Source organism: Eurytemora carolleeae, unplaced genomic scaffold (genome assembly GCF_000591075.1).
Source record: "Eurytemora carolleeae unplaced genomic scaffold, Eaff_2.0 scaffold140, whole genome shotgun sequence".
Taxonomy (NCBI): Eukaryota; Metazoa; Arthropoda; class Copepoda; order Calanoida; family Temoridae; genus Eurytemora; species Eurytemora carolleeae.
In genome coordinates, this window is record NW_019396224.1 from 130,327 (window position 1) to 156,720 (window position 26,394).

A 26,394-nucleotide genomic window follows, 5' to 3' on the forward strand; every position below is an offset into this window, starting at 1 on the left:
ATGGGTCAAGGATTCAATGATGGTATATCCTGCCACCTAGTGATGATAATAATAGTTATGTTTGTGAATAGTTCCTTAGCTGAACAGTTTTGTAGATTTCAACAAGAGTAAGTAGGGCGGAAACATAATATATTTATATAACCTGACATTGGACAAGTTTAGGGCGGAAACATAATATATTTATATAACCTGACATTGGACAAGTTTAGGGTTGAAACATAATATATTTATATAACCTGACAGTGGACAAGTTTAGTGTGGAAACATAATATATTTATATAACCTGACACTGGACAAGTTTAGTGTGGAAACATAATATATTTATATAACCTGACATTGGACAAGTTTAGGGCGGAAACATAATATATTTATATAACCTGACATTGGACAAGTTTAGTGTGGAAACATAATATATTTATATAACCTGACACTGGACAAGTTTAGTGTGGAAAAATGATAATATTTAGATACCAGACAGTGGACAAGTTTAGGGTGGAAACATGATAAAATTTATATAACCTGACAGTGGACAAGTTTAGGGCGATAACATAAAAATATTTAGATACCTGACAGTGGACAAGTTTAGGCTGGAAACATGATAATATTTAGATACCTGACAGTGGACAAGTTTAGGGTGGAAACATAATAATATTTAGATACCTGACAGTGGACAAGTTTAGGGTGGAAACATGATAATATTTAGATACCTGACAGTGGACAAGTATAGGGTGGAAACATAATATATTTATATAACCTGACAGTGGACAAGTTTAGGGTGGAAACATAATAATATTTAGATACCTGACAGTGGACATATTTAGGGCGGAAACATAAAAATATTTAGATACCCGACAGTGGACAAGTTTAGGGCGGAAACATAAAAATATTTAGATACCTGACAGTGGAAAAGTTTAGGGTGAAAACATGCAAATATTTAGATACCCGACAGTGGAAAAGTTTAGTGTGGAAACATGATAATATTTAGATACCTGACAAGGGACAAGTTTAGGGTGGAAACATAATAATATTAAGATACCTGACAGTGGACAATTTTAGGGTGGAAACATGATAATATTTAGACACCTGACAGTGGACAAGTTTAGGGTAGAAACATGATAATATTTAGATACCTGACAGTAAACAAATTTAGGGTGGAAACATAATAATATTTAGATACCTGACAGTGGACAAATTTAGGGTGGAAACAGGATAATATTAAGATACCTGACAGTGGACAAGTTAAGGGTGGGAACATAATGATATTTAGATACCTGACAGTGGACAAGTTTGGGGTGGAAACATGATAATATTTAGATACCTGACAGTGGACAAGTTTAGTGTGGAAACATGCAAGAAATGTCTTCATTTTATTCCAGATAAGTTATTCAGGTAAAAAAAACTAAGGTCGTAGTTTCAAGCGACTAAGTAATTATGAAATGGGATGGGATGTACGATCCTCAAATCTTTAACACTTATTCTGATCAGTTCTTTAAAAATCATCAGTTTTAAATCGTGGTTTCTCTAAAAGAGTGACTTTCATACATCAGAAAAATAATGGATAAAATTGTCAGAGATTAACACTTTTAACGCTAGAAAATGAAGAAATCTTTCACATTATCTATCAGATAAAGGGTTTTCTATGAATCGAGAAGGCCCAGTTTGATGAGAGAGTTACATCAAATTTTAAATTCTTGGGATTCAACTTTTAGGATATTTAATTTCTCCTTATTGTGAAGGTCCAACGCGTCTGTAATGTCAAAGGAGACAAAAGAAGAATTTACGCAATATTTTCATCAGGTAAAATTTTATCCTATTTTTTTTATAAGTAAGAAGCAATTTTAAACCATTGCAAATTATAAATTCCTTACAGCGGCATTTCTCTAGTGAAAAAATGATTGCATTAACTTGATGCACAGATGTTATTTTTAAACCTTTTGTTCAGGCATATTTGGGAAATCTTACGAAAACAGAGAAAATAGAAATTATTTTGTATGTTGAGAAATATTTAGAGGTTAGTTTATTTTTATTTTTATTTAATTCACCTTAACCTTCAGCTTGACTGTTCATCACGCGCGCTGAAAACTGTTAAAATTCTAGCTCTATCAGAACATCATTACGTGCTTTAAAAATAGAGTCAAACATTTTATCTAAATTATATAAAAAATATTCTTCCGCCAAGTACGCATTGTTGGCTGTTGCTATACCTAGCGGTTTCTATACGTTCAGTGCTGAAAACTTTAGAATGATGGATATCAAGATTAATGCTTTTACTCCTGGTTTTACTAAACCCGAGATTACTTTAATACGCATTCGATATCCAAGAAAGAAGTATAAAATTCAACCAATCAGTGAATCATGTTAAGATGTACTCTTTAACTTTGAAAAACCGGTTTTTTCTGGTGTTAATTGTGTCATATCAATTGAACTAAACATTGATTAAATTAATGCAAGTTTTGGATTAATGTTTGTTAAGACTCATTTAAAATGATGATAGTCCTAAAATGTGAAAAATATATTTTTTAAAAGGTTCATATTAACATGATTAAATTGATATTTGCTCAAATGCTCTGAAAGCAGACTTGTGAACAGCTGACTTTAATTCAATCGGATATTAGTCCAATCGATATAGCATTGTATCTGTAATTGTTATCAAACGTAACTTTTATTCAGTAGGGATATCCAAAAAAGAGGATTAAGAATAAAATCAAAAGTGTGTACATTGGATACTCAGATTAAGCAATCAGGATTAAGGATATCTCATTCTAAAGTTTTAAGCTCTGTTAATATAATGTTTGACTCCTTGAATATGTGGTTCCGATTTTATAAGAAACAAACAAAAAAGAAAAAACCTGCTGGCGAATTAAAGTAAGAATTTGCCAAAAGGGAAGCAATTTGTTAATTTTACAACCTCCAGGATCTATCTATATCCAAAACAAAAATCAATTTTTTTTCTAAATTTTTTCATGAATTTAAAATTATTTTTGTTTTGCAGGATCCAGATGATGGTCGATTGTTAGAGGATTGTTGTTCAGCTGCAGAAATATGTTGTTTACAAACTATATCCAGGTGCAGTACGTTAAGAATTGTACAGTTGCAGTACAGTGCGCTGCAGTATAGTGCATCAAAGTAGAGTTAACCACAGTACATAACATTTCAGTTCAGTTGTTTATAGTACAGCACGGTTATACTATAGCATAGTTCAATATATCTCAGTACAGTACATTATAGTAAAGTACAGTATATTATTAATATTAGTGAGAGTACAAGGAGTACTGATATCTGCCCCTCTACTTGGGATGGATGGCAGTGCTGGAGTGAACCAGGAGAAACAGGTAGAAATTTTTTTTTGGAAATTTTCCTTCGAATTAAGATTTGATATGCAAAGTATATTTCCAGTAAAGGACTTTTTTAATTTATTGATTTCATTGTTAATTATCCAATTAATAATTTTTCTGTTAAAATTTGTGCTTATTTACAAAAGAGCTGTAAAACATCTTTTAAATATCATTTAATGTTTAAATAAATGTAAGACAAGGAACTATATACAGGAACGCCTAACTCAGATATACGCATATTATGTATTGTACACTGTGGGAGGAATGTAAACAAACCCAGTGCCCCAACAGAAGTTGAAGAGAGAGGACTAAAGCTTTGACGTGATATTACAGTCCAACAAAAAACAAGTTAATATATCAAGTTAGAGCGAATAAATATGATTTTTGGCTTTCTGGTTAACATGAAAAACACAATAGCAATATATTCTCATTCCACCCCTTGGGCCCTTTTCCCTCAAAAATGATGCGTTGCCCCTGAATTCTTTGTTTTGATCTCCTCCCACTGCAGTACACAGATTTGACGCATCAGATATGGCGGTTCCTGGTCTATATAATTCTTGATGTAAGATACCGCCAACCATTTAATATTAAAAGCATACTTGAAATGTTTTTTTTTTAAATATCTTGACTTTAATTTAACTCTTTAAATGTTGTTTAATTCATTAATTGACTATTGCTTATCACACAACTTTGGATAACTACCCTGTTTCCGATTGCTCTCTTCTAGTTGTTCCAAATATATATATATTATGTTTTTAAATGCAGGCATGGAAACTGTCCTAGATATTTAAAATCTATCAATATAATAAAGCTCTTCGCTCATTTATAACTTTGTTGAGTAAACTAATGGGTACCCTCGGGGTAAAATAGTCTTAAAAATCGAATTTTTTTTCTTTCAACAATTTTTTTTTCTAATCAAATTTTTTTTATATTTGATTTTTTCAAAATTACACTTCAGCTAGTCCTAAATATATATTTTTTATAATGCATGACATGTTGTCCTATGAAAACTGTCCCAAATATAAAATTTTATTTTTTTTAATCCAGGCATGTTATCCTATGGAAACTGTCCTAAATATTAAAATTGTATCTATATAATAAAGCTTTCTGCTTATTTTTGTTTCAAAAATCAATTTCTTTTAATAAATCTATTTTTTTAATCGAATATTTTTTATATTTTTTTTAATTCCACTTCAGCCAGTGTTAAAACATCCAGAGCTGGGCATGTTATCCTATGAAAACTGTCCGAAATATCTCTATTTTTATGTTTTAAAATCAAGGTATGTTATCATATGGAAGCTGTCCCATTTATATCTATTTTAATGTTTTATAATCAAGGTATGTTATCCTATGGAAGCTGTCCCAAGTATATCTATTTTTATGTTTTATAATCAAGGTATGTTATCCTATGGAAGCTGTCCCAAGTATATCTATTTTTATGTTTTATAATCAAGGTATGTTATCCTATGGAAGCTGTCCCAAGTATATCTATTTTTTTACACACGGACGTCAGGGGACTTTCTCTTGTGACAGTAAGTGAAGAAATGTTTATAATTATCTTTCTTTTAACATAAACAATTTAAACATCCTTGATCTGTGATCTTAGACTGAATAAATATAGAAGTACAGACTTCTTAAACTGTTTATTATTAGGACAAGCTGAGAGATTTTGTACAGAGGAGGGTTGGTTCAGGTATATGAAGGGGTATATACAGAGCGTCCCATATCATATTTGATTATCTCCAAGCTTTAACGCCAAAATAAACAACATAGAACTCGAAAAACCTAACCTTTTCTGCTAGAGAATTTATGATTTATTCTTCTTAAATTTCTTACAAGTCCCGAAAAACGTAGTTTAGACCCATTAACAATCTAATATGATATGTGACACCCTGTATATGTATATATATATATATATAAATACATCAGTATATTTATTTTGAGAGAAAAAAAATATAATGGAAAACTTTAAGTTAAAAATGAAATTCATAAAAAAAAAACATGAATCATAATTGTTTTAAAACATCCAATTATTTCTATTTTGTATTGTATCTTTACTTTCACAGAAAAGCTATCATATAAGATTATGCCATTTTGTATGTATGTATTGTAAATTGAACACTATACACTAGTGTGTGCCCCAGAAAAAAAAGAAAGTCTCCATATTAGAATTTCAGGGTTGCAATGCAAATATAAAAAATTCTAAGTGTCAAAATTTCGTAATTTAAACATGTAAACTAACAAAATTAAAGTGTATCAGGTAACCCCTCTCTTATAGATTAGCATGTCTGAATCAAACAGTACCATTAAAAGCGTTGTCTGATCAACATTAAATCAGATATCAGTGCTTGTCGTTGAAAATTGGTAAAGGAATTGAGTCTTTGTCACAAACTATGATTTTCTAATCTCTATATCTTTGTAATCCAATGCCGTAGACCTTAGATATTTCAAACTATAAATTCTGTTAGATGAAAAAATATAAGTTTGAATATCAAAGGTTTACACCGTCAGGTGGAAAAAATATAGGTATTAGAAAATCAGAGTTTGTTACAAAGACTCAATGCCTTTCAATTGTGGTATCTCCGTAAATGTGATTTTCGGATTTATGTTGCAGAAACAATGAACTAAATTTTTATAATTAAGCAATATCCAAGCTAATAAGCCACTTAATTGATCAGATAATGGTTTAACAAAAACCGTTGTTAACCGGACATGCCAATCTATACATGAAGGGTCACATTATACAGTGGTCGGTGTTTATATCAATACAATGAATGCAAAATTTCTATTTAAATTTTCATTTTTAACAAACCTTTTCAAATTAATAGTTTACAAGTTAACAAAGAAAAGCTCTTTGTGTCCATGTTTATGTGTATTCATGCTGTTTAAAGCTTGGAAAAAATCCAAATTTTGAGTCGAAATTCGTCTTCAATGTATTGATATTTACGACGTGGACTGGTTTAAAACTACATTCTCTTTAAAACTAAACCAGACGTGGAAACTATTCGTACGAGTGGACTAATTACCAAACCTGTTCCAAAACTAAAGATATCATAAAGTGGGAATATACAAGGTAAATCATTTTACTAATCTGTATTTTTTAAACCTTTTTTTTGTTTTTTGTTTTGTATCCAATAAACTTTCAAAACGGCTGGACTGATTAGACCAGACCCGATTAAAAATAACAATATTGACTCTTTAGAAAATTTAATTTTAACTAAAATTTCAACAAAATTTTAACTAAAATTTTAATAAATTTTAACTAAAAAATCAATAAAATTTCAAGTTTTGTGCATGATGAACGAATGAAAATGCCTGCTTAAAATGCATTACTTGAAAGCTTTAGGGAAAAGTCCTTTTATTTTTTTTAATCCAGAAAATCTCTTTTTAAACATATCTTTTAGAATTAGAAAATTATAGATTTTTGTGCCAGGGGTCAAGTATGTAAACGGCACAAAAAAAACAATGAAAATGTTTGGATGAAAGTTGGTTTTCTGGTTCTCACTGTATGTAATTTAAGAAAATATCTTTAGATTGTTCTTTTACTTTCTTTCTGTCTGCCTCCTAATACCAGCAATCATTATTTTTCAACTGAATAGGTAAATAATAAATTTTATAACTTTTCAATTGAACAGAGGCCGAACTTAAAGAATTTGAGCCGCAGCTTAAATTTAAGACGCGACTCAAATATGGTTAGTTCCATTTAAACTTTAATGTTTCAAAATTTAAGCCGGCGCTCTAGTGGAACCGGTTTTTGGCGGATTTGAGACGCGGCTCAAATTTATTAAATTCGGACTCAGATAAACAACATATTATCATGTTATATGATTTTTCAATTAAACAGATAAACAACAGATTTTAAGATTTTTAAATTAAGCAGATAAACAACAGCTTATATAATTTCTTCAATTGAACAGATAAATAACAGTTTTTATAATTTTTCAATTAAACAGATAAACACCAGCTTATATAATTTTTCACTTGAACAGATAAACAACAGATTTTATAATTTTTCAGTTGAACAGATAAACAACAGATTTTATAATTTTTCAATTGAACAGATAAACAACAGATTATATACAGTGAATCCCAGATATATGAATATATAGCAAGAGTTTTTTTAATGTCGTATTACATATTTAAGATCAAATGCCGCGGAAAAATGAGTTTAATACATAGCCCTGAAATATGAATGCAATTGATATATTAATATTAAACTCATTTTTCCGCGGCATTTGATCTTAAATATGTAATATGACATTATAAAAAACTCTTGCTATGTATTCATATATCTGGGATTCACTGTAGTTTTTCAATGTTCAATCTTATTTACTGTATCAGAGAATTGCAAAGGTTTATATCTTCAACACTGTTTTAGTAAGTTCAATGTTTCTCGAATAAAGCTGCATAAATACTTGTTTCTCAGTCTTCTTCTCTTCATTCTCTCAACAATCATTTTCAGGTAATTCAGGATTTCCTATTTTTTAAAAGATACTGTTTACGTTTTTCATATTACATGCCTGATTTACATCAATACCCATTACACCTTTATCTGAAAACCGAGTAGATGGATAGATAGATAGATAAAGTTTATTGCTAAAATACATGTATCTGTGTACAGAACGAGTTTACAAATACAAATTGTTAATTATATATTAACAGTACAAGCATAAAGCAATTAGTTGGAAAATAGCTCTTGGCTGTTTTGATTATTTTTTCCACCTAATTTTAATAATGATAACAACACATTTCAATAGATTTAAGGATAAAAATTAGAGATCAGGGTGCGATTTTATCTTATGCAAAATAGTTTATACATTTATTCGAATAACTAGAGTTTAAAGTAATTTTCTGACATGTACACAACAAATATCAAAGCATATTAAAACATATCTAATTAGTTTTACATGAATAGCATTTCGGTTTATAACACATTGTCATGTAATTTTCAAACAGAGGATTTAGTATTCTGTTTTTAAATATACTTAGAAAGATATTAATATCTTAAAACATGTTTTAGTCATTGTCTCTGTTATTCAAATCCAAAAGTCTCTCAATTTAAAACCATCACTTTTCAGATTAAAAAACAAGGATAGTTTCAAATATTTTAATCATACTAAGGGTATTTTATTGTGAATAAGGCCTACAGGAATTTTTTAACTCATGTTTAATTTTATGTTTGTATATTTTTTGCATTTAGACTTATTTATTTTCTGCCATCGCTTGATCCAGACTTTTCAGAGGATCCAGTTATACAGGTTTAATATTTCTTTTATTTTTTTTTTATTTCAAAACAAAGTTTGACCTAAAAGTATAAGCAACACTTCCCCATTGTCTACGCTAATATGCTTAAAGGAATTGAGTATTCGCCACAATTGAGCCTTTTTAACCTACATCTTTGTATCCCGGTTTTGTGGATATTTCAAACTATGAATTCTGTCAGATCAAATTATCTAAGTTTACACCATAACATTGTTAAGATATAGTGATTAGAAATTTGAGTTTGTGAACAGGACTCAATTACTTTTCATTAGAAATAATTAGAAATGATGTATTTGCTTTGTTCTTGAAAAGAAAAAAAATCTTAATAGAAATGTATTTTTTAGAATACTTGGGCTTGTAATATTTTGACAGTTCTCACTAAATACTTAAGATTATCAAACTATGCTTGGATTTGGTAAGTAGCAGGGTATATACTTTAAAGATTTATCCTCCCCTCCTGGGGGGTGGAGGGGGGGGGATGAATTTTTAAGAGTTTGAAAAAATGGACATTAACCTGGAGTTTTTTCCCTTCTCTTGAATTTTAGTTAACCAAACATCACAAAATTTAGTGAAAAAAATCCTCGAATAAATATAGCCTAGCACCATGCTCATATATTGAATACTAGCTGAAGAACCCAGTGTTGCCCCAATTTTAAAAACACTAAAAAAATTATGAAACAAAGTTCTATTTTTTTAACTTGGTTGCCAACGCCGGGTACTTTGTTGGGGTTCTCATGGATTCCCTCAAAAACTTCATCCAATTTGACCAGCTATAAAATATATTTATAGATGTTAGGTACTTTTCCAAAGTCATTTCCCCAAACGGCAACTTCCCAAGGGTATTTTCCAAGTGCTAAGTTCCCACGGGTATTTTCAGAAGTGGCAACTTCCAAACTGTGCAATTTCCCAAGTGGCAACTTCACAAGTCTATCCCAGCTGCATCTCTCAACCTCATCAACCAGTCTCTTTATCTTAAATAGCCATCACATTAAGAAGACGACATTTAAAGAAGTTGTTTGAAATTGTAAAAAAGGAGGTAGTTTAATTTAGATTTTAGCAGGTAAACTAAGTCAATTTTCGTATTAAGGGAGCTGAGACAATTTGTTCAGGTTAGTCTGAAGAATAAGAAAATATTATAAAAATCACGATATTTACTGTCATTGCTCAGGCGTTACAGATTTTGTAAAAAAACGTGGTTTTTTTCTTAACACATTGCACATTTTCACACAACCCTTCAAAACTGACGTTTATTTTATGGTGCGTCATTTTTAATATTCATATTGCTTTTAAAAATACGCCATTTTTTGTGAAAATCAGAATTTAGATTTGCAAAAAAAAAAGTTTTACAGTTTACATTAAGAGAAATCATCCTTATTACATATTAACACTAAAATATTGAGATCTAAATATATATTTATTGCGTGACGCGGCTGGATTTTTTAAAATCACACTTTAAAGGCCCTAAATATACCATTTAAAAAAGTAGTTTTGCCCGGAAGGGTCAAATGTGGTGGTACGGAAGGGGAAATAGTGGTGGCTCATGGCTGCCGGAAGAGAAAAAAGGTAATATGTGGCTCGGAAGGGGAAATAGTGGTGGCTCATGGCCGCCTGCCTTCCCCCGCTCGGTGTACATGAGTTCTGTAGAGAGAAATTTAAGTTAGTTTAGTCCTTCTCATGTCCTTCTTCAGTTCTCTTCAATATGATTTATTGCTCAGTGAAATATTGTTGTTCAAATAGTTTCATTCCCGGAGTTATTTTACACCCTATTATGAAATCCATTAAAACACCAAACCACCCTGCTCATCATTGAAGTACACTTTGACCCCTAGAAGTATGATTTCGTGGACTGTACAATTCTTGGTGATTTTGCGTACATATGCTATCTATGTTTATTTATTTATCTATGGTTGCCGCTAGGGAAATTGCAAATTTGGGAAGTTGCCATTTTTTTACAATTTATTTTTAAATTAAAAATTTTTTACAAAGTTTTTAAAAGAGCAGGGAATATTTTATTTGACTTGTGTGTTGTTTTTAGCTGATTTGCAGTTTTCATTTTTCCAGGAATGCTGACTCAACTGATTGAAGGTTCAGGTTCAGATTCATCGTTCAATAAGCTTACAGGTTGAAGAAAAAAAAGTTCACTGCACGTGGGGTTTGAAAATTCTGTGGATGTTAATTGTCAGAATTCCGCCTTAATAATGACAAATAGGATAAGAAAGGTTAGGAAAGGAGTGGATATTTTCGACAAAAGAATTTTGGTTCTTGTAAGTTCATCTTGGACACAGTGCTTCAGAATACAGCCTCGTCTACATCAAGCGTAGTGTAGAGAAACCCCTCCTTTTCTGCATTATTATTTTCTTGTTTCTGGCAATAGTGAGGGGGAAGAGAACCACAGAGAAACCCCTCCTTAACTTTGCACTGTTATTTTCTTTTTTTCCCAAGTAGGGTGTGCTACCATGTTATTTCACTGGAAACTGGAGAGAGTTGTATAAGAACCTGACTGTGCTGAGCTCCTTGACGCTTACACATAGAACCAGATTCAATCAAAAGAATTAATGTCGTTCCGACGAGTTAAGATACTTATTTAAAGCTGTCAGAAGCAAAATCTGGATCCAGCTAGGTAACAAAACTCAATTCTCCATGTTAATACAGCGTTAAAGATTAATGCAGGCCTTCAATGTTTCTTGTTGTTCCGTTTATTTTTTTCCATTTATGTGCAGGGGTGGCTAGCTAAAGTTTTTCTAGTCATTTTCTCTCTCTCACCCTGTATCTCTGAGTACTCTTAGAAGCGCCAAGCCAGAGCCAGTTGTGCTAGATGTATACTGAAGTTGTCACTTGTGAAATTGTCATTTGGGAAGTCGCCTTTCGGAAAGCGCCTTTAGGAAAATGCTTAACACCTATTTATATAAATAAATATGTATTGAGCAAAGACTTTTATTACAGAAAGATATAAAAATGGTTAAACCTATAATACAATTTTTTTAAATTTAGGAATGAAGGTTATTACCTTAACAGACTTTTACAGAACACCTTTGAGGATAAAGTAGCATTCAGCTTTCTACATTTCGTTGGATGGGGTAAACTAATGAACAAAACAAATTTTTTACAAAATAAATCTAATTTTTTCTTTACAGATAAATTTAAAAATTTAGTTGTTCCTGCATTTCCTACAGTTGTGTACAGTATACTGAGAAGTAGGGAGGAAGGTTTATACTGCTGGGCCTATCCATCCTCCAATGTAAGTAGGAAGGAAGGTTTATACTGCTCGACCTATCCATCCTTCAATGTAAGTAGGAAGGAAGGTTTATACTACTGGGCCTATCCATCCTCCAATGAAAGTAGAAGTAAAATGGAGTAAAAATCTTTTGCCAGGTTTTTTTATTTTCCATGCGCATTTTGGTGCTCAAAAACATATATTTAATAAAGGACTTGGTTATTTGACAATTTGACAATTTAACCTTTGTAATCATGATAAGAATTGTTGTACAGATCCAGCTTACTTTAATTGAGCTATTAAAGTAATTTCAAGCCTACCCATTAAGAGTCATTAGTATTTTCTGGTTATCTAAATTTCACTTTAAAAAATGCAATTTTCACAAAATGTGATATTAATAAAGATATGAAATAAATAGCTTGAATCTGAAAGAAAATTTAACCCTAAAAGACATGAATCTATTTAATATGTTTTATCATTATTTAAATTTTTAGATTTGGTTTGAATGGGTGATAAACATTCCTGGCTTGATTGTAATTCTCAGTAATCTATTTTTTTTCTTCAATATCACCAGGTAACAGGGGTGTATATAAATCTAATGTTTTTCTTCAATATCACCAGGTAACAAGGGTGTATATAACTCTAATGTTTTCCTTCAATATCACCAGGTAACAGGGGTGTATATACAACTCTAATGTTTTCCTTCAATATCACCAGGTAACAGGGGTGTATATATAACTCTAATGTTTTTCTTCAATATCACCAGCTAACAGGGGTGTATACAACTCTAACGTTTTTCTTCAATATCACCAGGTAACAGGGGTGTATATAACTCTAATGTTTTCCTTCAATATCACCAGGTAACAGGGGTGTATATACAACTCTAATGTTTTTCTTTAATATCACCAGGTAACAAGGGTGTATATAACTCTAATGTTTTCCTTCAATATCACCAGGTAACAGGGGTGTATATAACTCTAATGTTTTCCTTCAATATCACCAGGTAACAGGGGTGTATATACAACTCTAATGTTTTTCTTTAATATCACCAGGTAACAAGGGTGTATATAACTCTAATGTTTTCCTTCAATATCACCAGGTAACAGGGGTGTATATATGACTCGAATGTTTTTCTTCAATATCACCAGGTAACAGGGGTTAATATAACTCTAACGTTTTTCTCCATTATCAATAAATACCCCTCCTTTTTCTTCATCCCTTCCTTCCCCATTTCTTTCCTCATTTTTCTTCCCCCTACTCCTTACCCCTTTCCTTTCCCCTTCTCTTCCCCTTTTCCTTTCTCCTTTTCTTCCCCTTTTCCTTATCCTTAAACTTCCCCTTTTTTCCCTTTCCCTTCATCTTTTCCTTCCCTTTTTCCTTTTCTTTTTTCTTCCCCTTTCCCTTCTCCTTATTCTCTCCCCCTCCCCAGACATCGGGCCAGTTAATAAAACAATTTTAAGTGCTTAACCAAAATTATTATTTAGGATTCTTGTGTTTAAACTAAATTATTATTTAGGATTCTTGTGTTTAAACTAAATTATTATTTAGTATCTTGTATTTAAACTAAATTATTATTTAGGATTCTTGTATTTAAAATAGATTATTATTTAGTATTCTTGTATTTAAACTAAATTATTATTTAGGATTCTTGTATTTAAACTAAATTAATATTTAGGATTCTTCTGTTTAAACTAAATTATTATTTAGGATTCTTGTATTTAAACTAAATTATTATTTAAATTATTATTTAGGATTCTTGTGTTTAAACTAAATTATTATTTAGGATGCTTGTGTTTAAATTAAATTATGATTTAGGATTCACGTGTTTAAACTAAATTATTTTTTTAGAATTCTTGTGTTTTAAACTAAATTATTTTTTAGGATTCTTGTGTTTAAACTAAATTATTATTTAGGATTCTTGTGTTTAAAGTAAATTATTATTTAGGATTCATGTGTTTAAACTAAATTATTTTTTTAGAATTCTTGTGTTTTAAACTAAATTATTTTTTAGAATTCTTGTGTTTAAACAAAATTGTTCGAAAATCCAGCGCCAGCTGTGAAAACATGTTGCAAGCAAGTATTAATCTAAAAAAATCTAAAATATTTGGAAATCTCAACTATATATAAATACCCAGCCCTAATCATAATATATTTTCTCATGAAATAACGATTATTGTAGTCCTGATTAGGGAGCAAGGTTTCTATTAAATAAGGAAAAAATCATCCTTATAGATTAAGGGGATAATATATTTGGAAATAGAAAAAATATTCTAAAGTAAAAACAGGAAATAAGAACCAATGTTACATTATACTTGACACAATATAGTGATAAACTCAATATATGATCCCTGAATTTTTGGGAATTGATTTGAATTGACGTTGGTTCTACAGAACCAACGTCATGTAGAACCAACGTCAATTCAGAGAGCAAACATGAATTTACTCTCTTTAAATTACCCTTGGGCCTCCCTCTGCTCAGTCTGGTTTATCCAGAGGTGGGGGGCATCGTGGATATGCCCATGTCCAAACACACTTTGATTAAAGTTGTGTGTTTGCTTGTTTATACTGGACTTATAATGTTAGTCCCTGACATGCCAAACATCTACACCTTCATCATCAACTGTCTGGGGTTCACAGTAACGATGTCAGCTTCTGTTCTTCTATTTAGGTACTTAAACTCTAGACCCCCGGCGCAGAAAAATATTCTGAACAGGATCTTGGCTCTGCTGATCCTGTTGCTAGCAGCTCTAACCATCAGAAGCCTTCTAATGTCATTTGTAGCCTGCTTCTGGAGTATCCACCTCAGTGAGATTGTTATGATATATCCCATTTTAACAACTGCTGTCCTTTCAATCAGACTTTACATCTTGGCAGCAACTGCCACACTTTGCACTCTATCCTGTGGGAGACTTTTACTTGTCACCAATCCAGTTCTTTTCCACAACATACGTCATTCATCATCTGGTGCAATTGTAGCTGGGGCATTGGTTTTCATCTCTGTCTCTGTCTCTGTTCTTGACTTAACTATAGTGTGCAATGAAAACACAAACACAAGGTCATTATTCAATTTTAAAATGGAGATGGGAATTATTGCACAAGATGACTTCAAAACTACAATTCCAGTAACTGACAACCCAAATGCTACAAAATCAGAAAGTGAAAAGAATTTCTGTAATGCATTCCCAACTTTTCTAGTGTTGGTGATATGTTCCTTATTTCTGGAAACAGTTAAAGTACTTTTTGTTTTAGTTAAAGAGTTCCTGAAAAAGAAAAAGAAAATTAATCAAGTAAGACCAACTGAACTAATCGAAGTTATAACTGATCAATCAGATGTATTGAGAACAAATTCAGGCCCTAGTGGACAGCCAGCATTAAGGCGTTCTGAATCATTTCCATTACCTTATACGGTAAGGATAGTCAGCTGTCAAAGAAGGTGTTCCCTGCAAGCTGAAGAAGCTACAGGTCCAGAAGCACTTGAAGTTGACTCCACAGAAAATCAGAATACTCCCAATTGTACAATTGAGAACCTAAACAGAGCTGCAGAGGACGAGAATTTGATACTTGCTAAAGAGGTCATCACAAAACAATGCATGAGAACTGCAAGTATCGTTACAATGTTCATTGCAGCTGCATTATGCGCAAATCTCATAGTTACAAGTCCCATAAGCTCAGTAGTAGAGCTCACATTAGTCAGACTTACTGCTTACAACTTGGTGGTTTACTTAGTTCTATTCGATAAGGATGTTTTATCTTATTTTTTCAGCATTCTTGGCTTTTCATTGTTAAATATGAAACTTTAGTCTTAATCTTCGTGATAGTCATAATATCTCATTATAAATTTAGTTCGTAAGCTGTTTTGTATATTTCTTAAATTTATCTTGCAAGGGGGAAATGCCTGAAAGCCTGGTTTTGCAATAAGACAGCTTCAAGTATTTTCAAGCTGGTCAGGATTCCACCTAAAACTAAGCATCCAGTACACACTGCTATGATTTGTCTTTTTTGTTAATATTTTGAGTATTTTATATTCTCCTCATTTTTTATATCAACAAAGGAAATGTTCTTGAAAAATTGTAAAGGGGCGTTGATCAACTGCTATTAAGATTAATGATTGCTACCTGTATTCAATCCATTCAATCTTCTTAAATTTTTGAAAATTTCAATATTTGACCAAATGACCAAAAAACTTGATGTTTTTTTTCATTGTAAAACATATATGTTGAAATTTTTTTATCATTCATATGTATTAACTTTTGTTGATGTGAAATAAAAAATTGTTATCGTCTTATTCATTTTTTTGTTGTAGAAATTAGAATTTATTATAATCTATTTATTATCTATATATATATATATAAAGTTGTAATCTCTTTTTGTCTGTTTATTTGTTTGTTTAATCATAACTCAGGAACCTGTGAACTGATTTGCCTGAAATTTTGATTGGGGTACTTGGGAGACCTATGGGAATGTTCTTAATGTCAAAATCACTATTTTGACCTTCATGGTTCAAGCACAAATTTAAGAAAACAATTTTTCGGTCGAATCCAATTTTGAAGCGGATATTGTTCTTTTTGCGTGCTTTCCAAATAAAACTGAGCATTCTGCTGCCCATTTTCTCAAGAAAACGTACAGAATTTTGGGCAGTTGCCTAAAGGAGTTACGGGTTAGGTTATGGGTGAAGACAGCAGGGAGAGGTTGGTAGCATGAACATGGGGGGATAGCAGAAGGAAAGGGGAGGGGTTGATAGCATGAACATTGGAGGATAGCAGAAGGAAAGGGGAGGTGTTGGTAGTGTGAACATGGGGGATAGCAGAAGGAAAGGGGAGGGGTTGGTAGCGTGAACTTGGGGGATAGCAGAAGGAAAGGGGAGGGGTTGGTNTGTAGATGATGTAGATGATGTAGATGATGTAGATGATGTAGATGATGTAGATGATGTAGATGATGTAGATGATGTAGATGATGTAGATGATGTAGATGATGTAGATGATGTAGATGATGTAGATGATGTAGATGATGTAGATGATGTAGATGATGTAGATGATGTAGATGATGTAGATGATGTAGATGATGTAGATGATGTAGATGATGTAGATGATGTAGATGATGTAGATGATGTAGATGATGTAGATGATGTAGATGATGTAGATGATGTAGATGATGTAGATGATGTAGATGATGTAGATGATGTAGATGATGTAGATGATGTAGATGATGTAGATGATGTAGATGATGTAGATGATGTAGATGATGTAGATGATGTAGATGATGTAGATGATGTAGATGATGTAGATGATGTAGATGATGTAGATGATGTAGATGATGTAGATGATGTAGATGATGTAGATGATGTAGATGATGTAGATGATGTAGATGATGTAGATGATGTAGATGATGTAGATGATGTAGATGATGTAGATGATGAAGATTATGTAGATGATGTAGATGATGTAGATTAAGATATAAAATAATATAAAATTGTAATCTCTATTTGTCTTTAAGTAGTGTTTAAAAGAACTGGAAATAAAACCAAAGAAATGTTTTTAGTTTGGTTTAAAAATTGTGTGGGATGACTTTTAGAGATAAAGTATAGTATCCAGGCAAAGCTGTCCTTGTCAATCAGGTTTTATGCTAAGGCAGCAGTAGCAGCAATTTGCACGTTTTCGAATGAAAGACTTTTGCTGGTCGTCATGATCAATCCAGTTGTTTTTAACTATGTACATCCATCATCATGGGAGCACTAGAAATACAATCTTAACATTTACATATTTTTACCTCTTTTTATCAAGTTCAGTAGGAGTGGGGGGGGGAAAGGGGAGGGGTTGGTAGCGTGAACTTGGGGGATAGCAGAAGGAAAGGGGAGGGGTTGGTAGCGTTAATATGGGGGATAAGGGGGCTGGGAAAAGAGATATAATGGTTTTCCCAGTGCTTGAGATTGGAAAGGATAACACTGCACCTGTTTAGATAGATAGATAGATAGATAGATAGATAGATAGATCCTTCCCCTATCTATTGAAAAAAAATTCAGCTAGTTAGATGTAATCAGGGATATTTAGAACTGATTATAGTAACAAATACCCTGGAATAAGATTTATTGAATTTTCTTCTAATTTTTTATTTCAATTTGATTAATGAGGAAATGATGAAAACAAGAAATGTAGAATGATGTAGCTGTAGATGATGTAGATGGTGTAGATGATGTAGATGATGTAGATGATGTAGATGGTGTAGATATTGTAGATGATGTAGATGATGTAGATGATGTAGATGATGTAGATGATGTAGATGATGTAGATGATGTAGATGATGTAGATGATGTAGATGATGTAGATTTTTCTCCATAATCTCCATCCTTCCTTAAACTCCTAATGGCATGAGAAGGAGTTTCAAGATGGAACCTGGAGATTTCTTTTAACTATTCACTTTCTTCACATTCCATTTGTTGATTTTTCCTTTTCTCCAACTCTTTTCTTTGAGCCTGAAATTATAATTAGAGTTAGAAACTGTTATGAATTTCTTTCATATACAATTATTTAGGATTCTTGTGTTTGAACTAAATTATTATTTAGGATTCTTGTGTTTCAACTAAATTATTATTTAGTATTATTGTGTTTAAACTCAATTATTATAAAGGATCCTTGTGTGTAAACTAAATTATTTTTAAGGATTCTTGTGTTCAAACTAAATTTTTATTTAGGATTCTTGTGTTTAAACTAAACTATTTTTTAGAACTCTAGTATTTAAACTAAATTATTGTTTAGGATTCTCGTCTTTAAACTGAATTATCAATTAGAATTCTTGTGTTTAAACTAAATTATTATTTAGTATTCATGTATTTAAACTAAATTATTATTTAGTATTCACGTATGTATACTAAATTATTATTTAGTATTCTCGTGTTTAAACTAAATTATTATTCAGCATTCTTGTGTTAAAACTAAATTATTATTCAGGATTCTTGTGTTTAAACTAAATTATTATTTGGGATTCTTGTGTTTAAGCAAAATTAATTATTTAGGATTCTTGTATTTAAACGAAATTATTATTTAGGATTCTTGTGTTTAATCTAAATTATTATTTACGATTCTTGTTTTTTAAACTAAACTATTATTTAGGATTCTTGTGTTTAAACTAAATTATTATTTAGTATTCTTGTATTTAAACTAAATTATTATTTAGGATTCTTGTGTTTAGACTAAATTATTATTTAGGATTCTTGTATTTAAAATAGATTATTATTTAGGATTCTTGTGTTAAAACTAAATTATTATTTTGGATTTTTGTGTTCAAACTAAATTATTATTTAGGATTCTTGTGTTTAAACTAAATTATTATTTAGAATTCTTGTATTAAACTAAATTATTATTTAGGATTCTTGTATTAAAACTAAATTAGTATTAAGGATTTTTGTGTTTAAACTAAATTATTATTTAGGATTCTTGTGTTTAAACTAAATTATTATTTAGTATTCTTGTATTTAAACTAAACTATTATTTAGGATTCTTGTGTTTAGACTAAATTATTATTTAGGATTCTTGTATTCAAACTAAATTATTATTTAGTATTCTTGTGTTTAAACTAAATTATTATTTAGTATCTTGTGTTTAAACTAAACTATTATTTAGGATTCTTGTATTTAAACAAAATTATTATTTAGGATTCTTGTATTTAAACTAAATTATTATTTAGGATTCTTGTGTTTAAATTAAACTATTATTTAGGATTCTTGTGTTTACACTAAATTATTATTTAGGATTCTTGCGTTAAAACTAAATAAATTATTTAGGATTCTTGTATTCAAACTAAATTATTATTTAGGATTCTTGTGTTTCATCTAAATTATTATTTAGGATTCTTGTGTTTTAAATTAAATTATTATTTTGGATTCTTGTGTTTAAACTAAATTATTATTTAGAATTCTTAGGTTTGAACTAAATTATTGTTTAGGATTCTTGTGTTTAAACTAAATTATTATTTAGGATTCTTGTGTTTAAACTAAATTATTATTTAGGATTATTGTGTTTAAACAAAATTATTATTTAGGATTGTTGTATTTAAACTAAATTATTATTTAGGATTCTTGTGTTTAAACTAAATTAATTATTCAGGATTTTTGTGTTTAAACAAAATTTTTATTTAGGATTCTTGTGTTTAAAATAAATTAGTATTTAGGATTCTTGTGTTTAGACTAAATTATTATTAAGGATTCTTGTAATTAAAATATATTATTATTTAGAATTCTTTTGTTTAAACTAAATTATTATTTAGGATTCTTGTATTAAAACTAAATTATTATTTAGGATTCTTGTGTTTAAACTAAATTAATTATTTAGGATTCTTGTATTTAAACTAAATTATTATTTAGGATTCTTGTGTTTAAACTAAATTATTATTTAGGATTCTTGTGTTTAAACTAAATTATTATTTAGGATTGTTGTATTTAAACTAAATTTTTATTTAGGATTCTTGTATTTAAACTAAACTATTTTTTAGGATTCTTGTATTTAAACTAAATTATTATTTAGGATTCTTGTGTTTAAACTAAATTATTATTTTGGATTCTTGTATTTAAACTAAATTATTATTTAGGATTCTTGTGTTTAAACTAAACATACATCAAATTAATGAACCATACAAGTACAGGTAATTTAAAACCACAGAAAATACCTAAAGCACAAATTCTAAAACTTTTTTTTGGCAAACAGATTTTGAAAAGGCTTTTTTGGAATTCAACGAAACCATTGGTGTCTACTGTCTGTATGTATACTGTGTACAATGTACAATGTAGTACTTAATGTACCTGTTTACTGTCTGTATGTATACTGTGTATAATGTACAATGTATTACTTGATTTACCTGTCTATTGTCCGTCTGTATGTATACTGTATACACTGTACAATGCAGTACTTGATCTACCTGTCTACTGTCTGTATGTATACTGTATACACTATACAATGTAGTACTTGTTCTACCTGTCTAATTATGTATGTACACTGTTTACACTGTACAATGTAGTACTTAATCTACCTGTCTACTGTCAGTATGTATACTGTAGTGTATAAACTGTACAATGTAGTACTTGATCTACCTGTCTACTGTATGTATGTATACTGTTTACATTGTACAATGTAGTACTTAATCTACCAGTCTACTGTCTGTATGTGTACTGTGTACACTGTACAATGTAGTACTTGATGTACTGTCTACTGTCTCTATCTATACTGTATTCACTCTACAATGTAGTACTTGCTCTACCAGTCTACTGTCTGTACGTATACTGTGTACACTGTACCATCTAGTACTTGCTCTCCCTGTCTACTGTCTGTATGTAAACTGTTTACACTGTACAATGTAGTACTTGCTCTACCTGACTACTGTCTGTATGTGTACTGTATACACTGTACAATGTAGTACAGGCTCTACCTGTCTACTGTCTGTATGTATACTGTATACACTGTACAATGCATTACTTGCTCTACCTGTCTACTGTCTGTATGTATACTGTATACACTGTACAATGTATTACTTGATCTACCTGTCTACTGTCTGTATGTATACTGTGTACACTGTACAATATAGTACTTGCTCTACCTGAATACTGTCTGTATGTATACTGTGTACACTGTACAATGTAGTACTTGATGTACCTGTCTACTCTCTGAATGTATACTGTGTACAATGTACAATATAGTACTTGATGTACCTGTCTTCTGTCTGTATGTATACTGTATACAATGTACAATGTAGTACTTGCTCTACCTGTATACTGTCTGTATGTATACTGTGTACAATGTACAATGTATTACTTGCTCTACCTGTCTACTTTCTGTATGTATACAGTGTACAATGTACAATATAGTACTTGCTCTACCTGTCTAGTGTCTGTATGTATACTGTATACAATGTATAATGTAGTACTTGCTCTACCTGTCTACTGTCTGTATGTATACTGTGTACAATGTACAATATAGTACTTGCTCTACCTGTCTAGTGTCTGTATGTATACTGTGTACAATGTACAATGTATTACTTTCTCTACCTGTCTACTTTCTGTATTTATACTGTGTACAATGTACAATATATAGTACTTGATGTACCTGTCTACTGTCTGTATGTATACTGTGTACACTGTACAATGTAGTACTTGCTCTACCTGTCTACTGTCTGTATATATACTGTATACAATGTACAATGTAGTACTTGCTCTACCTGACTACTGTCTGTATGTATACTGTATACACTGTACAATGTATTACTTGCTCTACCTGTCTACTTTCTTTATGTATACTGTGTACACTGTACAATGCAGTACTTGCTCTACCTGTCTACTGTCTGTATGTATACTGTGTACACTGTTTGCTCTACCTGTCTACTGTCTGTATGTATACTGTGTACACTGTACAATGTAGTACTTGATGTACCTGTCTACTGTCTGTATGTATACTGTATACACTGTACAATGTATTACTTTCTCTACCTGTCTACTGTCTGTATGTATACTGTGTACACTGTACAATGTATTACTTGCTCTAACTGTCTACTGTCTGTATATATACTGTGTACACTGTGCAATGTATTACTTGATCTACCTGTTTACTGTCTGTATGTATACTGTGTACACTGTACATTGTATTATTTGCTCTACTAGTCTTCTGTCTAGGCTCAGTTAACTTTGCCATAAATACATTTATGATTAAAATGACATTAAAATGGAGTTTGCATAAACAGCCTTTCACAAATATTTCTCAAATTAAGTTTATAACTACACTCCAGCTAAATACCTAAGCAGTAAGCTCCCTTGGACCGAACTTAATGAATTTGAGCTACGTCACTGACCTGCCCACTGCCGGTTCAAATTCATTAAGTTCAGTCTATGGTATCATAAATTCTTGATTTCAGTTAATTAATTAATCGCTTAATTGTAGTCTTAACTTAAAATTATTCAAACTTGTAAATCTTTAGTTTTCAAAATAATAAATGTTTGTTTTTCAGAAAAACATTGCGAGCTTGTGGGATAATTATACCACTGTTTGGATTACAATGGATACTTACAATATACAGGTGGATGTTTGTTGTGAGGTTTCCATTTGAAATATTTGCAATAATATCATAAATGTTATCCTATCTGGATTTTACTTCTGCATGCCACAACAAAATTGCTCGTATTGATGTGAAAAAATATTTCAATGTTTATTTTGTTTCGAACTCATGGAAAAGTAAAATTGTTATTTTTTTAGAAAAAGTATAAGTTGTACACAATTTTATTGTCTTTGAGGTGTAAATGCTCGAACTTTTTCCCAAAAACTTTGCTGAGCCTGATGTTATTTTAAGGGGATTGACCGGCTATGTAAAGATAGTTGAACTAAGTATGCAGTGTTGTGGAAAACTTCTTTCGGATTCATTTGAGACATATTAAACTTTTTAAAGATCTGTAAATCCTGAGTTTGAGCGCAACGTTCAAAACTCCTAGTTTGGGGGTGGATATGTTTTTAGAATTATTTTTTTTAATTATCAAATAACGACAACGAAAGATAAAGTAAAAATTATACAGTAGTCTAATTAGATGGTTTGGAACATATTTCTAAAAAGAAATTTGTCAATAAATCAATGCTAAAATAGATTATTTCGTTTTCATTATTATATTGAATTTCTTATTTTCTGAATTTATTCGCAGATTTCTTCAAATTCTTCAAATGTCGTCTTTTTAATAATAATTACAGAAAATCTGCAGAACATCTTTGTGAATAATGAGAAAATAGAAACTAATAATTGAACAAGATTACTTATTTTCGATGATAAGATTAATTTTTATTTTCTCAACATGTTCCTAAACATGACGTCTGTAGTTTATTGTAGAACTTTTTTACATTTTATGTTGTCATTATTTAATAATTTAAAAAAACTAATTCTGAAAACGTATCCACCCCCAAAGTAGGAGTTTTGAACGTCGAATTTGCGCTTAAAGTCAGGATTTACAGATCTTTAAAAAGTTTAATATGTCTCAAATAAATCCGAAAGAAGTTTTCCACAACACTGCATACTCAGTTCAACTATCTTACATAGCCGGTCTCTACCTTTAAAGGACTTAACCTCTTGCTGTTGGATCAAGGGTCGGTAATGTTTGTCAAAAGGCAATAAAGACTAAAGTTGGATTTGAATATGATTAATTCTAACAATATCTAAGATTGTATGACAAACTGTATCATTTAGATTTGACACCGGTGAATGCTACTTCCTTGTAATCTACAATGTATTAGATATGCTTATTGATTGCTCACAGGTATTAAGGCAGTTTTGAATCATATATGATTGTGCATGGTTAAAAACTTGGACTTTTCACAGATAAAATAAAGTTGAAGAGAGGATAGGGTTTCCATGAAAGTACCATATTTTTTGCGCAAAATTTTCGTCATTTTCGCGCAATTTTTATTGCTAACTTTTGCGCATGAAGTGCAGTAAGTTTTGTGCGTTTTTTCGCAATTTATTGCATAATTTGCGCAAAACCGGAAGTATTACGAAAAACGTCAATGTTCATGTAAAAATTATATTTTAAAGCAAATTGACAAAAATTGAAAGTTTCAGTCAAGTTTAAGCTCAAAACCAAACAACTAAAGATTTATTCAAAAATTTACAAACAAACCAAATTATAATTGTGCTACTCGGAATTGGTTACTTTTAGTTACAAAAACTTTAAATTGAGGGACAAAAACTTTTTAAAAATACAAAGTGGTCTGTTTCTAGTTTAAGTTTAAAAGGAGTAGTTGGCAAAATACTGCTTGATTATTGCCTGAGAGTGTGCACCTGCACGTCTTGATTTGCAGTGTGCCATAATGTATCAGGTTGCAAAGTAGAGTTTTAGACAAGCAATCAGTTCTCTTTTTAAGCATTGCAATTACATGCGGAAAAGTGCAATCTCATAGATAACTAATGTATACAGTTTACACCTTTTATCAACCTTTTAATAAGAATTTGTTCCACAAAACTGCGCAAAACAGAATAACGCAAAAGCGGAATAGCAAAATTTTTCGCGAAATGAAGTTTGCGAATGATTGCGCAAAGGGCTATTTTTTGCGCAAAAATGTAGTGCAACGAAAGAAAAAAATGTTGCTTTCTTTCGCAAAAGTTTAGCAAAGGGAAACCCCTGGAGGTGTCAAACTATCATGGTTTTTGCAAATTAAAATTTGAAAATTTGAAAAATTTTCTGCACAGAAAAAGATGTTTTGTTTTTCAGGGAACTATTGTTGCTTTTATATTGTGCTACCGAACTGAAGAGGTAGGTTTATAATTGCTTTCTATTTAAACATTATTTATAATTGGGTTTGTAATGAAATAGTATTTATAATGTTTGTTTGCTGCAGGTTCAACAGTATTTGTTAACTGTGATACCAACATTTACAAACAACGTTCAACAGTTAAATGAAAGGTTAGTAAATTGTATTTCTTTATTGAGGGGTTTATATTTTACTTTCATCCTGGCAACGCTTTTAAAATTTGTCCCTTTTTCTCATGGTTAAAATTTTTCAAAACATTTTTCAAATTTTTAACTTACAATTTAAAAATTTCTTCTAGAAATCATGATCTCTTAGATAACTATTTTTCCAGCCTCATGTAGCTTCATTGCAAGTGGAATTTATTGAGAATAATATCAATTTCACTCCATATGAATTAATCCAGAAACAGTTGTGGTTGTTAAAAGTTTGAAAATTTAACAGCTTCCAGAAGCATTTTTCGGAAAAATCGTTTGGAGGGTAAAGCATAATATTGGCTTAAAGAATTATTTTTTAAAAATAAATACCCCTTTTCTTTTTTCTTTTAACAGATAAAAATGCAGACATTTTTAGAAATGAGTTTGAACTGAAGAAAAGGGTTCAGACTCAACAGAGCACTGATCCAACTTCATTTACAAATATGAGCAAAGAATGAAAAAATAAAAATATATATTTTTCCAAAATATCTGTTATTACAAGACTCTCTAAAGGGCTTCCAGATTAGAAGTCAACTTTGAATTCAATCCTGTTAAAATTATTCTATTTTGAAAAGATTTTCTTCACAAAAAAAATTATTTTTCAAGAAAAAACAAAGAAAAAACAAAACTATAGAATAATTTCCTGATAGTGAATGTTTTTGTTTGACAAATGTTGAAAATTGAATCATATATCCTTTTCAACTCTCCTTCCATTGCTTCTTTTGCATCAGCAACTAGTGTTAAATAAAGAATGAATTATATATAAAAGTTTTAATTTTATAAAATAATTTTTTATTATTGACCTGTCACATTCCTCATTTCCATGTCAGAACATAGATGGTTCAGATAAATCTTGTAATTAAATATGTTAAATAAGACAAAATGTGTCACTTTGTGTAAACAGTACGGAAATCGATATATATATTTAAACTTTTCTTGGTTGTTAGTTTGTATGCTTGTATCCAATCAACATGAAAACGGCTAAATCAGTTGAGCCCAAATTTGGTATATGGTTAAAAAGATGAAAATCTTGCCCAGAAAGAAATCTTGACCTTTATTACTTTTGAAAATACATAAATTTAAACAATAAATCTAATAAAAACTAAAACTGTAAATAGAAAAGGCAT

General features: G+C 30.6%; 2 protein-coding genes across 4 annotated transcripts in view; one reads left to right on the plus strand and one right to left on the minus strand.

Moving 5' to 3' along the window:
- LOC111698646 (calcitonin gene-related peptide type 1 receptor) lies at positions 1 to 25,737 on the plus strand. Its single transcript, XM_023469031.1, has 22 exons — positions 1 to 107; positions 1,315 to 1,389; positions 1,737 to 1,797; positions 1,943 to 2,011; positions 2,993 to 3,066; positions 3,256 to 3,332; positions 4,790 to 4,867; positions 4,989 to 5,028; positions 6,328 to 6,408; positions 6,869 to 6,934; positions 7,714 to 7,797; positions 8,536 to 8,593; positions 8,942 to 9,012; positions 11,589 to 11,674; positions 11,750 to 11,835; positions 12,306 to 12,385; positions 20,392 to 20,445; positions 22,795 to 22,863; positions 24,013 to 24,082; positions 25,034 to 25,075; positions 25,161 to 25,225; positions 25,644 to 25,737. Exons 1-22 carry the CDS (start codon positions 1 to 3, stop codon positions 25,723 to 25,725), a joined length of 1,575 nt encoding a protein of 524 aa, XP_023324799.1. The 3' UTR covers positions 25,726 to 25,737.
- Positions 25,723 to 26,394, minus strand: part of LOC111698645 (mucin-19) — a 14,467-nt gene continuing 13,795 nt past the window's right edge. For all 3 annotated transcript variants that reach the window (XM_023469028.1, XM_023469030.1, XM_023469027.1), the window contains 3 exons: positions 26,071 to 26,119; positions 25,911 to 26,001; positions 25,723 to 25,815 (listed from right to left, as the gene is read on the minus strand). In XM_023469028.1, coding sequence (XP_023324796.1) covers positions 25,791 to 25,815; positions 25,911 to 26,001; positions 26,071 to 26,119 — 165 coding nt within the window. In that variant the 3' untranslated portion in view covers positions 25,723 to 25,790. The remainder of the gene's footprint in view (positions 25,816 to 25,910; positions 26,002 to 26,070; positions 26,120 to 26,394) is intronic.